Source organism: Bactrocera dorsalis, chromosome 4, assembly GCF_023373825.1.
Source record: "Bactrocera dorsalis isolate Fly_Bdor chromosome 4, ASM2337382v1, whole genome shotgun sequence".
Classification (NCBI taxonomy): domain Eukaryota; kingdom Metazoa; phylum Arthropoda; class Insecta; order Diptera; family Tephritidae; genus Bactrocera; species Bactrocera dorsalis.
The window spans coordinates 51,602,723-51,619,628 of NC_064306.1; the positions used below are offsets into that span (position 1 = coordinate 51,602,723).

The 16,906-nt window shown below is 37.9% G+C and overlaps 1 protein-coding gene across 14 annotated transcripts in view; it reads right to left on the reverse strand.

Annotated features, from left to right (window-relative positions):
• The window catches only part of LOC105227479 (potassium voltage-gated channel protein Shaker), a 541,010-nt gene that overhangs the window by 327,565 nt on the left and 196,539 nt on the right, over positions 1-16,906 (reverse strand). For 3 of the 14 annotated variants that reach the window (XM_019990734.3, XM_049454906.1, XM_049454903.1), the window contains exon 1: positions 500-5,785. The exons of 3 other annotated variants lie outside the window; for them this stretch is intronic. In XM_019990734.3, the coding sequence (XP_019846293.2) occupies positions 500-2,169 (1,670 nt within the window). In that variant the 5' untranslated portion in view covers positions 2,170-5,785. Of the gene's footprint in view, positions 1-499; positions 5,789-12,539; positions 12,579-12,900; positions 13,432-13,578; positions 13,709-13,852; positions 14,513-16,906 lie in introns of those variants that run through there. 8 more of the 14 variants (XM_049454914.1, XM_049454912.1, XM_049454911.1 and 5 more) reach the window with 8 other exon arrangements.

Genomic DNA, 16,906 nt, shown 5'->3' on the forward strand with positions numbered 1-16,906 from the left:
TGGCTTAATTATACAAAAATACCATACTAAAGATTTTTCGCTTGAACTGTTGATACAATTAGGCAGCGATTACTGTAGTTTTAACAAACAAACCAAACGGTGTGGTACAAAAACTAAAATCAGCGCTACCCAGAAATCAAATAAATGCCACAAAATAATGTTATATTTGTAAATTAAAACCAACAACAACATAAGCAATGCATATGTGTGCGTGTATCTGTGGGTGTGTGGTAAACAAATAACACAAGCGCTGTATAAAAGCGTTGAAGCGTACTGTAAATCGGCGTTGCACTGAAATGCAGAAAACCATAGAAATCAAATGAAACAAAGCTGCTGGATAAAATTTGCCTTTATTTCGAATAAATATGTATTTTTTGCGGCAGCGCAACGTGCTTGCACTCAAAATGTGTAGGCGCGTTGCAAAAAGTGCTTTGTAAAAAGTAACGCAATTTTTTTTATTTTAATAAATTTATTTAAAAATTTGATTTTGTGTGGGTACTTCTCATAGATATACTCCATGTCCAGTTCGACATCTTGTTGCTGTTGCTTCTGTAATTGTTGTTGCTGCAGCTGTTGCATTATTTTCAACTGAAATTCCAGCTGCTCTTTCTCTTTGTCCTTCTTGGTGCTCGGCGTGTTCTGGCGACGCGGCCGATTCATCATCGGATCCTCCATTTGACGCGATGCCTGCGCGCGCACTTGCGGCGGTGGTCCGGGCGGTTTTTTCTTCTCCTTCTTTTTCTTCTTCTTCTGTTCGAACAGCGCCGCATTTGCCGAGGCAACAGTTGCTTCGCGTTCCATTTGTTGTTGCTTCTTCTTAGCCAAAGCGGCCGTTTGAAAATGCACCAGCGGCGAGCTGCGTCGCCGCACAGCCGCGGCATGCGCGCCAGTGCAGCGATGATCCGGTGTGCCGACACCGAAGAGACGGCGTATGCGCCGCTTATTGATGAAGCCCAGACCCGAGCTGAAGGTGGAGCTGGCGCCGCCTTCGCTGCCGGCGACCATTTGACTGAAGTTGCTGTCCAAATCGCACGAGCCACTGCCGCTGTTGAGCGTAACGCCGCCAATGGTGCCGGCGGAGTCGGCGCCGCACGGAAATAGATATGTATTGAGTGTGCTCAGTGTGGAGGAGGTGAATTGGCGCGTCAGCTCGAAACCGCCAAAGGCGCCGGCGCTGCTGCTGCCGTTCGTGAAGTGCCAATCAAAGTTCGGCGGTCCGACGCCGGTGGTGGTGATCTGCGGCGGCGGTGGTTGAGTGTGATTCGTGTGCGCGTTCGCTGTTGATGCTTGTGGTGGCAGCGCGACTGCGGTCGAACCGGTAGCGGTGGTGTGTTGCGAGATGCTCGTGTTGCTGGTGTTCGTATTCGAGTGCGTATTGTTGTTACTGCTGCTCCTATTCAAATTGTTATTATGGGTGCTGTTGGTGGTTGTGTTCGCGGCGTTGTTGTTGTTTTGTTGTGTGCGCGGTGCCGCGCCGCTCGCCGTTTGCGCATCGTACGAGTGCGGGTTCACATATATGTGATTGTTGTTGTTGTAGTTGTGCTGTGCGCTGGCGTTGGTGACGCTCACATTCAGCGTGTTCGTAGTTGTGGCACCGGTGGTGCCGCCAACAACAACAACGCCAGTGCCGCCCGTATTTGTGTTGTTGTTGTTGCTGAGATTCATATGCATATTCACCTGATTGATGTAGTGCGCGATGCTGGCGTGTTGCGTTTGCGCGGCGCCGCCGCCCCCGCCGCTAACAACCATGTTGTTGTTGTTGTTGTTTTGCGCGTCTTGCGTTTGCTGGTGTCGACTGCCGCGCGGCGCAATTATCGCCACAGCCGGCACGCCCAAGTGGTGTTGCGATTGCTGCCGGGCAGGTGGTGGGCGCGGCGGCATAATTGGTACAATGGGCAATGGCGGCAGTTGTGGCGGCTCGCGCTCGCGTCGCAAGTGCAGCGCGGCAGCGGCGCCGAACATGTGCGGCGGAAATTGTGGATGTTCTTGTTGTTGTTGTTGGGCCTGTGGCCGTTGTCGTTGTGGACTGTTGTTATTGCTATGCTCTCCTTGTTGTTGTTGTTGTTGGCGCTGCGGCGCATCGCTGTTGCCATTGTTGCTGGCGGTGGATGAGCTACCACCGCCACCTCCACCGCAGCAATCGCATGTACCGGCACCATGTGATCCCATGATATTGTCGTTAAGTTTATCTTAGAATACGGGTGTGGTGAGTTTTTAATTGTTTGTTGCTTTTGTAGTGCTGTGTGTTAAAAGTTGCGCTTTGATATTTCTGCTTATTATCACCTATTTTCAAGCTTTGGTGCTGATTTTTTTTTTTCAATAATTCTTCAGTAGTAAGTTTCGGTTAGTATAAGTGGTTATCTTTTTAGTAATGTCTTGTTGCTGATTGCTTTCAAAATTGGTTTTGAAACCGTTTCGAAGTTGCTTCTTATATTTAGGGGTTAAATTGAAATGTGTTTATTGCGTCGCTTGTTTCTTTGTGCATTTTCAAGTTTGATATCAGAATTCCCAAATTCGTTTTAAATTCACCACAAGGTGGTAATTAGTACACTTATTTGTTTTTCACTAACTTTTTGTATAATTTTCGGGAAAAGTAACTTGACTTATGTATATTATTAGCTGACTTTTTGTATATATGCATATCTCAAAACAGCGTGGTGAGTTTTAAAAATTTTCAGTGTTACACTTTGTGCATTTTTTATTGGAGTACTGGTGTTTGCAAACTTGTTATAAAGTAGACATTTATTTTCACGTTTATGGAGAAATTTTAAAATGCTCTATGTGCTTTACTCTCGAGTGCAATTTATTTAAATTTGTGCACCTAGACATAGTATAAATAATGTAAACGAAGTTTCTAAAAAACAACCATTTTTGCAGCGAGATCTCTAAATTATGATTTTACCACTATGTAAAATTTGTCAAAGCTTATTTTTCATGTCACGGAGTTGATAATTTTTATTCCATATTTACTATTACACTAATTGAAGCATAATAAAACTTTTTCAGCATAATTTAATGAGCGTTGGACTAATGAACGAAGTCTAAGTGTAAAACTTTATGTTTAAAACATAAAGCAAGTTCATTTTGTGCTATTGCGCGTAAAAAAACTTTTTCACCACGGTGTGGTGAGTTTCCCAAAAATGCGTTTTATATGCTAAGCATACACTAGCATCACATAAATCTTAGTTTCTTTGTAAATACTTTGTTATTTTAGTTGTAATGCAGCTTTCTTGTTTAAAGTATTTTTTTTTTTGGTATAATGGAATGTTTACTGGCAGTTAACGTTCAGCGTGCTTATTTCACTGATATTTTTTCTTGGTGCTACTATTATTTTTAGCACACAGTTATTACAATATATATTTTTATTTAAATTTTTATTTTTTTATAGGATATTTGTGGGCGTTTACGCATTAAGCTTATTTTGTTGTCGTGGTGAATAAAATTTCTGTAACAGTTGTGCATAATTAATTTTTATTATGAAGCTGGTTTTGCTTTCAGAAAATATTTTTTTCGTTGAACTTAACCAAAATTGCTTTGACATTTAATATTTGTATTCATATAAGCCACTTGTTATCACAGCAGTTGCGCAATTTATTAAAAGCTAAGTGCGCACTATTATTTATAATTTATTATTTGTAATTTTTTTTTAATTTCTGTACAGTTTAATTAACTGTATATATTATAGATATTTTCCTTAGCAATCAAGCAACAGTGTCGGAATTTCGAAAATGTCTAGGTGCCGCGCCAACACGCTATAAACTAAGCCAATACTAAGCACTAAGCAATTGAAAACATTTACTGTCATTTAGCATTAATGTTTTTTGAAAAAAATATTTTTATTTTTATTTACTATATTTTTGTTTTGTTGTTTTTTTGAAAATTTATATTTTCACACACGCACATGCATTTTTATTTGCTGGATTGCATAGCAACTGACGCAAGGTCAGATTTTTGTAACTCCTCTTTTTCGTTGCATGTTTTTAGGCGTTGTCACATGTTGTTGCACTCGAGCCATTTTATTCGATTTTTTTCTTGTCATTTACTGAATTGCTGCATTTATCATATAAATATATATTTCTTTTGCCACACCACACAACTTTCACTTTTTATGTTGCATCACGAATGCCAAATTTGCATACTTTTAGGCGCAGAAGTGATTTGTGCTTTTACTATTATTTTGTGATTTAGATTTAAAGCATATTTTTTTTACTATTTGCTGATAATATTTATTTAATATTCTTTCTTTAAATCACCAGCCCGCATAGGCATTTCCGACTCACTGAAGTTTGCTATTTTTTTGCTATAACTCCACTTTTCACAAAACGCTTTGCTGCCACAATCGGTCATAGAATTTCAAATCTTGACGGCGCCAGCAGCGACCAGCACACATACACACGCACGCACAGACACTTGAGCGGTGAACTTTTAAATCGGTTAGTAGTGCCATCAGTGACTGTTGAAGACACACGACATTCACCAGATTTCACGGCTACATTTGCGGCACACAGAGTTCAACTCAGCTCCGCATAGCGTTCGGCACAGCACAGCACTCAACGCTGGTAGTTCACCGCATTCGTTTGGCAACAAACAACAAATAAATCGCATCAACTTCACTTCGCTTCGCGTAACCAGTCTGTGAGCCAATAAGCCAAGCAACCAACCAGCCAGCCAGCGAACCGTCAAACCAAACTAACTGAAGAGCTGAGCTGAGCGAATGAGCATGCACGCGGCATAGTTAGGCCATTCAAGCAACAAAACACTGGTCGACGACCAGCACAACAACTACACAAAAGACGAAGAGCGCCGAATTATACTCATATTTCCTTTTGCTGCTTTGCAACAATTCAACTTCAACTACTTTACTTCCTTTATTCGCCATTCTACTCCATATGGCAGCCAGACCGTGGCTTGTGGCGCTTCCGCTGCTGCGGCGGTTGCTGTTATTTTGTTGCTCACTCGTGCGAAGGCGACGTCGCAGCAGTGCTGGCAGTGTTCGGAAAAGTAGTTTAAGGAGGCATAGCCGAGTATTAGTCGTGACACATGCTTACCAAGGCATAAGAGGTCGGAGAATAACTGCGTAACTCTCTCTCTCTCTCTCTGTGAACTGTCAAAATGACAGCCAACTATACGCGCCAGTTTATAATTTTTACTTCCACCTCCTTTTTGTATTTTTGTTTTGTGAATTTCCTTTACTCACTTCCGCGCTTTGTTGTTTATTCTCCTCTTTACCTTGCATTCCAATGCGCTCACTGAATGTCACACTGCGCGCTCTCATTTAACATTTCTGTTCTCTCATCTGAGACATTCCCACGCTTCCTTTATGTCACTCCTCTACCATTTTTGCCTGTTATTCGGTTAGTTAAACGCTCCCACAGCAACACTTGCAAGCGAAAGAGCAATCCATGGCGGCGCATAAGCGTCCAGGCGTACAGCCTTTGTGTGTAGGCTACTAGCGTAGGCATCTTCGAGCTGCTGGTTGAGTCAGCTAGCGAATTTGTGGGGTATATGATATTTCGAAATGTGCTACATGCTTTTCTTCTTGTTGGTTCTTGCTCAAGTGCACGAGGCCAACTGTCAGTCAACAGCGAAGACAAATAAAAGAATTTAAATGGCAAAAAGTAGCTAAAGAAGCTGCATAAATGGGAGACATACGCCAATTGAGCAGCACGTGCTTCCAGACAGTACCGTTATTTTTAATACAAATTCTCACGTACCACTTTGATTGCCACTTTTGTTTGTGAACAATATTTTTTAGTTGAAGTTCCGACACTAAGTATAATTTTTTTAACGCTTTGCCTACACTATTTTAAACCCACTCTTGAAAATTCATGAACTGACTTGAATTTGTATAGAAAATGTCCTTCTCTCGTCAAAGCTGAAAGACTAATTCTTTAGAGTTATATTATATATTATTTCAGCTTTATAATTGGCTTCGTTTTCAGGGGAACCTTAAAATTCCTTCAAAGACAAACTATCTACGAGCGAATATACCGAATATCTAACTCAACTATCTAAATAAAATCTATACAGAGAAAACCTATAGCAACCGCGCTTTCAAGCAATAAATTACTGAATAGACACATTTAAGTTATTCGAGTTTCCTTGTTCGAATTTTATCAAGCTCAATAGGTGCATGAACGAAATAGCACAATGAATAAAAATTGCGGCTATGATGGATATAAACTTTCCATTGATTGTTTGTCTTCCATACGACAGAGAAAGAAGACTGAGGGCATTTTTTGCATTGGAAATAGAAAAGGGAAGGTATGTCTCTCATTGATGTCAATTTTTGAATTCAGTAGACAGTGGACAGATAAGGATGACTTACTTATAAATACCATTCTTATTACCCTCTGATCAAAATTGACCCGGACTGCGCCATTTAAACTGCGATCGCACGCCAAATAGAGGAAGCAAATTTGTGTAGATTTTTACAACCTTCTTTATGTTTATATCAAGTCTATATCGCAGCTATATTTTTAAAAAGCTAACCTTTGTCTGATGATTTTTAAAATAAAAAAAAATTTAATAAGTGCTGAAGGTTTGCGTTTTTTATAATGTCACGGCACGGAATCGTTGAAAATCATTTTTGCATAAATGTTTTGAGGAATCTACTTCATTACGAACACAAGTACAAGTATATGAGTGACATTAAATCGAGATTTGTTGGCACACCAAATACAGTCTTAAAGGAAGCCATGAGTTTGAAACCAAAATTTTTTCGCAAAAATGTACAATGCATGTTTGAAAGAGGCGATATTTCCCGACCCATGAAAAGTCCAGCGATTGGTTCTATTTCCTAAACCAAAAAAGCCCCCAGAGGAACCTTCATCATATCGGGCTCTGTGCATAATTGGCAAAGTATACGAAAGCATAGTAAGAAACCGCTTGGAGTTAGAAAGCTGGCGGATTACTGGTATCAGACAGACAATACGGTTTTATGAAAAAGTGGTCCACCATTGACGAACTATACAATACTGTTGACACTGTGAAGAGTGGCAAGGGATGGAAAGGCGGAACAAAAAAAATATTTCGCGCTAATCATCCTGGTTGTGAAGAATGCCTTCAACTCAGCAAAGTGTCTCGGCTAAGGAGAGCAGCAGCAGCGGTCAGCTGTCAGCGGAGCGGCAGCCTCAATCATGACAAAACTGAGACAAATAGAGTAGAGTAGGCTTCCGTCAGTCTATGCCATAGAGGAGGAGACTTAAATTTCTTATCACTCCCACGAAGTAAAACTTAATCCGGAGGTTCTAAGGCAGAGTCTGGAGTTGGTAGTTGGTTAGGTTAAGCGGATTGAAGTTTCGCACTTCGACTTTTAATGCTTCCCCCTACTTAAAAAAAAACAGTATATGCGTGACACAAAGCATTCTTTGAAAGTCGTGAGTCATCGAAAACGTGAGATTTTATGAGATTCGTTCATCCACCGAACCGTCCTTGATGATAAAATGACGAAAACCCGTTCTCACGACAGTTGAGTCTACGTAACCGGAAATTATGCTGATTTTTAACCAGACAATATATAATTGACCACATTGAGCATAATACTAAGTAATAGATTTTATGTCTTCTTAATATAAGACACTTTTTCTTGAATAGAAATTGTGTATACGTTTAAGCTTTTAGTGCTGAAGAAGTGACTTGTTAAGGACCGAAAATGAGTGAGTGTTGACAGAGAAACGATGGAAATACAATTTTATAAAAAACTTAGATCTATCTGCTTTAAAATAGGACAGACCTCGAAAACCTGATATTTTGAAATAAGCTTAGGCTAAATATCAAGCAGTTTTTCTCAATTTTCGCATTAATGAAGAAATTAAGTAATTGTCCAATTTGTATTTAATTGATCATAAATTGCAAAAAAATCACCATGAAGTACTAGAAATGTGAGAAAACCAATTTTTTTGGTGCAATACTACTAGGCACTAGATCAGCTATTATTTTCGAGTTTCAAGATATATCATACATATATTTTGAATTAAAATATATGACCTTGGAGTCATTAGCTGTAAATATGGAATGCGAACTTCATGAAAATGATGTCGGCCAACTTCAATGTCAAGCAAGGCGATAAGAGTCTTTAAATCACCGCTTACACCACAACGAAACCCACAATTTTCACACAACTGTATTTAATACATACATGTGTACAAACATACAGATAAGCGTTTACAAATGCAATAATTCACTTGAAACATGTTGTTGGTACAAACAACCGACAAGACATGTGGGGCTGAGAAGCCTTGCGGGCCCATCGCAAGTAATCGCCGCAGACGTTCATTGCCTCAATGCGCCATAAATCTACTGCAATGTGCCACAAGGTGCTGCAAATGCAACGTCAACCGCTGTGCGGTGGTTATTGTGGTGGCGGTGTGGGGGCTGCGAATGAAGACATTAGCTGTAGGTGTGCTGGCGGTGCAAAAGGAGGGAAAAATTATACAGTTAGCAACGCTGGGATTGACATTGCCATGGTCATGATGAAGGTTGAAGACTTAAGAAACGGACGTGTATGTACTATGAGTGTGTCTGCAGGTGTGCGCGTGTGCACATAAATTTATGTTCGAACGTTTATATGCCTGCTTGTGTGTGTGTGTGTGTGGGTGATTGCTGCGAATTGTATTTTGCTGATGAATCGCTGGCGTGAATCAAACAAATAGATTTATAGCTCAACGCCAAATGTTATTATAGCCCGCTGGCTGCCATAGCTGCGATTGATGTTATTGCTATTGGTGATTTCTGCTGTAAACAGCGCTCTGATTCGTTTATCTGTATAGTTTTAACTGAAATTGACTTTCATTTGATTTGATTGGAATTTTCTTCTGCTAAAGATTTTGCATTTCAAGAGATTTAATTTAGTCTTTTAAGGTTTTTAGAGTAGAGGAATTTATTTTATATAAAGAAAATTTAAAATTCATGTATAACTTTTTATTGCCATTTTTTAATTAATTTAATTTCTTCATTAATCACTCCACAATTGTTTTATATTTATTTTACGTCAAACAGAAATATTGCTCCGAAAAACTTCGTCGTAAGAGATTTGATCTCTCAAAGCGTAAAGCTAAACTCTATAGAATTTACCAACTGATCAAGTTTGAATCGGACTGGCTCACTCAAACAATTAAACAAAACCATAGTCAGACATAGTGGACGGCTCTAGAGAAATCCACACTTGCAAAGAAACTCGAGACCTTTCAACAGGCGGCGCTCAGCGGCATGCACTAGAGTCCACTCCAACCATGGCATTTAACGGGATCTTGCAAATAGTTCCCATAGACATCGTCGGAAGGTTTTTGGAACACGTATCTGAACACCCGGATATCGTCACACACTTTGACTTCATACCAGACCACTTGGATCGTGGAGTCGACAAACCGTACCCTGTCTGTCGATATACCGATGGGGGAGTTGTGGGTAGGAAAAAGGTGTTGGAGAAGAGCGGCAGTGAGCTTCTTTACGAATTGGTCAAAGCTTGATCGGAAGGATGGGAGAGGGGTTTACTGTCAAAAGTTTTCTATCAACTTCTGATCATTGCAGTGTCTTCCAAGCCGAGATTGCTGCCATTAAGGTAGCAGGAGATCTACTGCTCCGGAGGACGGCCTCCTTCAGAGGAGTAACATTTCACTCAGATAGCACAGCGGCGATATAAGCTTTGAACTCATTAGCAATGTGTTCAGGGTTGATCGAGGAGTGTCTAACCTCGCTATCAATAGCATCCAGTGTCTTTGTGATAAGACTGATATGGGTGCCAAGCCATAGCAGAATCGCAAGACATTATAAAGTTGATGAGCCAGCAAGTAAAGGCAACCTAAAACCGCTATCGGCATAATGGGAGCGGGTCGGTGCTCCTGTGTCCTCTTGTGTTCTACTACTAAATACTAGCGCCCTATGGGTACTTGCGCTGTCGCAAAAGCCTTTTGACCCAAGATCGATCGCAAGAGGTTTAGTGATCTCTTTGCTCTCACTAAAGCTAGCCTCTCCCTAGTTGTGGGGCTTTTAACAAACCAATGTTATTGTACGGACCCCTTACAAATGTTGCGTAAGGCCGCATAAAAACGTTATGGACGACCATCGAACTATGCTTGAGAATTGTAGATTGGTAATTAGACAACTTGTTGCTAGTGTTGGAATATCATTTCAACATTTTCAACCAATTAAAGAATGTTTTGTATCTCAAAAGCGTCAAGAGATAGAAACTAAATCAAAAATCATTAAAAAAAATTAATGAAAAAATATTTAGAGGCACTAAGCATTCAATGAAGGTAGTGAAGTCCTCGAAAACTCTCCTCATGCGAGTCGTCCATCCACCTCTGTTATGAAAATCGTTGTAGTGGCATCACAGAGTTAGCAGAGTAACAAGATGTGGGTTTATGCATACGTCGAGGTGTCAAAGTTACTCCTGATAGAACGCGAGGGATCCGTATTTACTTTTTTCTTACATATTTCTAAAAAAAAATGAAAAATCTACATTTCCTTTTTATCCTATTGAAAAGTCAAATTAGCTTTTCTACTTACTCCCATGTGAATAATCAGGTTTACTATTGCCAAACTAGCGGCACTGATTTAGACACAGAACCGCGCCTTATACTTTATATATATCTAAACTATTCTTAATATATATAAACATATGATAAACAGAGTTTCAAAAGAAAGAAAGAAGGAAAAAAACAAACCAAATTTTGCCAATTCGTTACAGAAAATTCAAGGTTATAGTCGAATTAGAGCGACCTAATACTACAAAAGGAGCTAAACCCAAACATTATAAGCATTAAATAATATTTAACTTCTGGCTTTATGACGCTTTTGTTGGCAAATATAATTACTGCAATTCCACTTTAGTACTACGAAATAATTTTTCCTCTGAACTCCCATGAAGCCCTACTCTGCGCGAATGTTTAAATCAGTACCGACAGATGGTGGCATAATTACACTACTAATGACGGCAATTAGTGCCGGGTTGTGGTTGCGCTTTCCGTAGTGACTTTCCGTGGCTTTAATGTTTTATTAGCAAAATAAGTAGCATCTTTTGGTTTCATGTTTAAGGTAGTCAAAGGGAGTATTTATTGGTACAAGTCCAAGTTAAAATGTTGCCACTTGTTCAAAAAATAATTCTTAAATACAAATTAAAATGTTCGAAAAATTCTTAAAAATAAGTATTTTAAGGTCACGTGAAAATGATTACAAAAATTTCAAAGGGTTGCCAGCTAACTATAAATTAAATTTCAATCAAAATTAACATTTATCTAGAAATTCGCAATAAAGAGCCTCCATATATTTGTTTTTATTTGTTAAGCTTCAATTAAGATTTCTTACACAACGTTTTATTAAATTTAATTCAAAATAAATATTTAACTAGGAATTCGTTTTGAAAAAAACTCATTGCCACCTAACTAAAAATTCAATTTTATTAAAAATAAATTTTCAGTTAGGAATCCGTTTTTAAAATTTTTTGTGACTTAAGGCCACGTGAAATTTACAACAAAGAAATTTAAAGAGTTGCCACCTAACTAGAAGTAAAATGTTATTCACAACAAAATTCGTTTTTAAAGTTTTGTTTAATTTAAGGCTATGTGAAATTTACAACAAAGAAATTCAAAGAGTTGCCACCTAACTAGAAATAAAATGTTATTCACAACAAAATTCGTTTTTAAAGTTTTGTTTAATTTAAGGCTATGTGAAATTTACAACAAAGAAATTCAAAGAGTTGCCACCTAACTAGAAATAAAATGTTATTCAAAATAGATATTCAACCGGGAATTCGTTTTTAAAAATTTATTTGTTTTAAGGACTAGTGATATATGCAGCAAAAGAGATCAAAGAGTTGCCACCTAACTATAAATTAAATTCCATTCAAATACTCAAATAGGAACTTTTTTTCAAAATTTCATTAAATTTAAGGCCACGTGAAATTCACAAAAAAAATATTCTAGAGTTGCCACCTAACTAGAAAAAATTTTAAGACACCTGAAATTTAAACAAAAATTCGTATTCAATTAGGGATTTGTGCTCAAAAAATAATCACTTTAAGTCAACTTGAAATTTCCAAAAAAAAATTTTTCTAAGAGTTGCCAATTAACTAAAATTTTATTGTCAATCAAAATAAATATACAACTATACATTTGCAATTATGAGCCTCCATACAGTTTTGTTTTTATTTTATTTATTAAGCTTCAATTAGGTTTAAGGTAAAGCAGCGTTGCCACCTTTATAAGATTTATGAATGGTCAGTTTCTAATAACCCTATAAGAAAAATTTTCGCGCAATTTACGAATCAGCTATTAAGCAGATTATTCAATAATAATTTACGTTGCCACCTAGTTTAGATTTTTATTTACAGATTTCTATGATTCATTGTCAAAAGTTTTGTTTTTTATTATTTATCCACTCAAGGTCTATTACGATTAAACAATTTTTTTTTTCGTTTTCTCAATGTTTAGTCAGCAGCCATATTCCAGTTAAGTTCCTGCTAAATATATATTTTTTTCCTAAATTATATATAATAAAATTTATATAAATATGTTAAACACAGCAAAAAGTATATTTACATCATTTTTATGCCATCCTGCATGACAAACTCCTTCTGCCTGTAGAGATTTTTGAGGAAATATCAGGTAAACGTGAGAGCGAAGAAAATTTTAAGCACAAGAATCGAGTAGGCAGATTTAAGTGATCAAAGAGAGCAACATCCCACGAAATAAAAAAAAAGTTAAAGTTAGAAATTTTAGAAATCAATTTTAGTAAAAATTTACGCAAACTTTAAAGAATACAACAAAAAAGCAGCTACTTAATAAATAATAAAAAAAATACTCAAAAAAATTAAAAAATAATAAACAAAAAAAAATTAACAAGAGCCAAGCTCTATAGCACTTCTGCCTACAAAAAAACGCCTCACGTAGAGCCGCCTACCTCTTCTTTTTGTGCCGCATCTCGGCAGGCGAGCGCACATTCTGTGCCGATTGCATTCTCGATGAAACGCTACACTGGAAGGATGCCTGCACTGGCGAGGCGCACCGATAGCGCCAACAAAAGCAACAGCAAACGGCAGCCGATGAGTAATGGAGTAATCGCGGTAATCGAAGTAATTATATTGTTGGCAGTAATTGGTAATTATGATTGCAATAGCGGCGTTAACAGCATTCAACGATGTTTGGCGTTGTCGTGGGTGTTGGTGTGGACGGCGGCCGTTGCAGGCACAACCGTATACCGTTAGATGTTGCACATACATGCGTATGGTTGTGTAAGTGTGCGTGTGGCAGGCATGCAGACACGGCACGCGTGTTCGTGTATGTATGTGAGAGAGAGTAAGCAAGCGTAGAGTAGAAACGTAAGTTGGTGGAGTGCGTGTAATGCGCGGGCGTAGACAAGTAGTGGGTGTGGCAAGTTGTAAAGCCAAAATTTGATGGACCACAGAAAAATCACAGTTATAGATTAGAGCGCCTAGAGAAGTGAGATTTTGGGTGGATGTAAAACGGTGAGCATGTGTGTGTGTGTGCGTGTGGATGGTTGTGTTGTTAAAAAAAAATCATGTTTGCTGGTGTATGTGTGAATTTGGCAAGTGTAAAGTGCAGGTGCTTGCTTACATACTTTTAAGCGCTACATTTTAATTTGGAAGCAGCGCAGGAGTTTTGTTTTGGATTTTTTTTAATATTTTTTCCTTTTTGCGCGAGTATTTGCTCTCAACTGCACTTTTTCAGAAATTTTATTTTTTTATTTTTTTTTTATTTATTTAAATTTTTTTTTTAATTAATTGTTTAATTAATTTTTTTATTGAATTATTTTTGTAGTTGTTGTAAGCTTAATTTGAAACTTTCCTATGCTATCTTGCAAACTTTAAGCTGACTTTATTTCTATTTTTCACCTTTTTTTGTTCCTTTTGAAACTTTTTTTTTAGCTTTTCAACGATTACACAATCACACTGAGCCGCACACGCGCGCGCTATTTCACACACGTCAACTTGCCACTGTCGAAAGTTGCAAATTTATGATTTTTTCACATATCGGAAATATGATTGCGAAACGACTTTTGCACATACGCACACATGCACACATACAAATAGAAAATAAAATTTACTTTTACACATGCCGTTGTTGTTGCAAATGCAACATTTCGCGTACAACAAAAATGCTGATAAGCAGCCAACAAGCGCTCATATATGCTTTAAACGCGTTACACTTCCTTCTTCTTGTTGCGCTGAACTAATTTAATTTTAAGCTTTGCCACATTTAGTTGTCCATTGCAATGAGACAGTGGCGGCGTGCGATTCTTTTACACCCAGTTCTTCAGTTTGTTGCAAATAATGCAGTTTTAAATGCTTTATGCCACTTTCAAGCAGTGAAAGTGTCGCAATGCTGTGGGAAGGTGCGTTAGCTACGCCACTGCCGCGCTGTTGCAAGCCTTGACTCTGAGGTAATTAGTAAATGTGACAAAGAAATAGAAAATAAAGCATGAACTGGCCGAAGTAGAGAAGAACAGGTGCATTTGCGTTAAAATGAGGGAAAGACGTACTGGAAAAGAAATTTTATTTTCCAATATATTAGCAGCCATTTGGTGGTTTCGATAACATGATTTGATGGTTAATATTTCCAGCAACTGAAACACCCTATATTTTACTTTTTTTTCCCTCGCTCAAACATTCTTCACAACATAATCTACTGGACACTGGACTTGTGGGACACTGCTCAAACATAATTTCTCTTTAGAATTTCTAAAAATAATTAGCATTTATGATTAGTATAATTTAATGCAAAAAAGTATAGTTCACTCCTTTTCTCCAAGTTAGACATGAGCAATACCTTTCTACCGGGCAATATGGCAAGATACTTGTAAATAGCATTTCAATCTCTTGATTTTTACCCCACGACTTCTTCTTCGCATTATAACCTTTGAATCATATATGATGTTTAGTAAAAACATATCTATTATTTTTGAATGGAAGGTAAATAGTTAATGCCTCTGTCAATGAAACCCTCGTTCGTATTGGCAAAAATATGAGACAGTCGATTTTCACAAGATTATGTTGAGGGGATTTTTTCAGCAACCCTAGACAGTAGATCAATGGACTTTTTCTCCAAATTCGCATTTGCGGAAAATGTTCTTCGAAACATTCCAAACAACTTTACCTAAGAGCCTATGGACCTTAAACCGGTTTCAGTATAAGGGAACTGTGGGATGGTATTTCAAGCTCCTAACGTACAGCTGCAAAAAAACCATTGGTTTTTGGACAATGGAAAAGAACGGCTGGTTCGATGAGGAGTGCCGAGTCGTCGCGGAGAAAAAGGAGACTGTCTACCTCGCAACGTTACGATCGACCACAACACGTTCGGCATGAAATAGATACCGGGAGTTGAAGAGGAAAGCGAGAAATATTTGCGGACAAAAAAGAGAGAGACCAAAATGCGTGAGTATGAAGAACTTAATAAGCTGGCCGACAAGGGTAAGGCTCGAAAATTCTACGAAAAGATGATGATGATGGACTATCAGAAGGTTTCAAGACCGGAGCATACTTTTATAGAAACCCAGAAGTGATTTAGTTCCCGATGCCCAGAGCATACTAAAATTATGGAAGAAACACTTTTCAATTCTGCTGACTGTCAGTGACGGCAAAACACCAGGATGTGCAGAGCCCGATTTCCCAATCGATGACGATGAAGCCGACCTTGAAAGCCAATTAAAAAGGTGAGAGGAATATTACAAAACCAAGCTCGACTGTATTGTTTTTCTGGCGAAGTCCAATAAGTACTGAGTTTCATTATCGGATGATGTCACTATGCAGAAAATGTCAAATGGTTCACTGAAGGTGCGGAGGATATCTGCGATAGTAGGTATGCCAAAAGACCGCGTGGATCATATTATGCATGAAAGAGTGGCCACGAATTGGCGAGGTGTGTTGCTTATTCATTTTACAGTGGTATTTCACTTAGTTTGAGCGTAATTGGAAGGAGTTCTCATATTTTCGATATTGTTAACGAATTAAGGATCAACTAGTATACTTAGCAGAGCAAGAATATCGGGCTTTATCTGCAAAATCTGCACCAAAGAACATTGTGTAGGAGGGAAAGATGACGGTTAACACTTTCTGGAACCCATTAGGTGAAATATACATCGACTACCTGAAGAAAACTAGCCGATTGCAAAGGTTTACTATGAAATGCCAATTTTATAGATTTGGTGAAGAAAAAAGTTTTCTTACATATCTACTGTTTTTGCACACCTCCTTTATATGAACATCTAAACCTTCGACACTTTCCAAGTATCAAATAAACGTCTAGCCACTTTTCAATATTGATATGGATATCCATCCTTCATTTCAATACAACTTTGCGTACAGTAAAAATTTTAAGTTTTAAAATATTTTTATTTTAAATTTCCCATATATAGGCCTCTCGGCGCTCTAAACCGCTCCCGTTCTTACTTAAGTGCCAATAACTGCACAGCAGACCAACCGACCGACTAAGGGACAAGCTAATCAGCCACATAGACACACAGTCAATGCAGCAAACCCGAGAGCAAACAATTCTCTAGCATATAGTATATTTAAATTAACCGCTCAACATAAACAACTAAACAAACAAACAAACAACAGCAACACACTTAATAATAAATGCTTAAAACAAAGCGCTCTGGCTTTTCGTTTGCTTATTTCTTTTTGCTCGGTCATTTTGGTATTGACACATGTTTTGCAACATTCAACATCTTGCGTTTGTTTTCCAATAGAAAACAAAAACAAATACAATACAACATAGTTGCATGAAAAATAATTAAAAATTAAAAAAAGAACATATAAAAACAACAAAAGCAAAAACGAAAAAAAAAATTCTTCCTGCTTAGTTTGCTTTTTTCAGGTAACAATAAAAAATGCCGCAAAACTAAAAAAATACCAACAACAACATAATTGTAGCTGATATTTTTACTA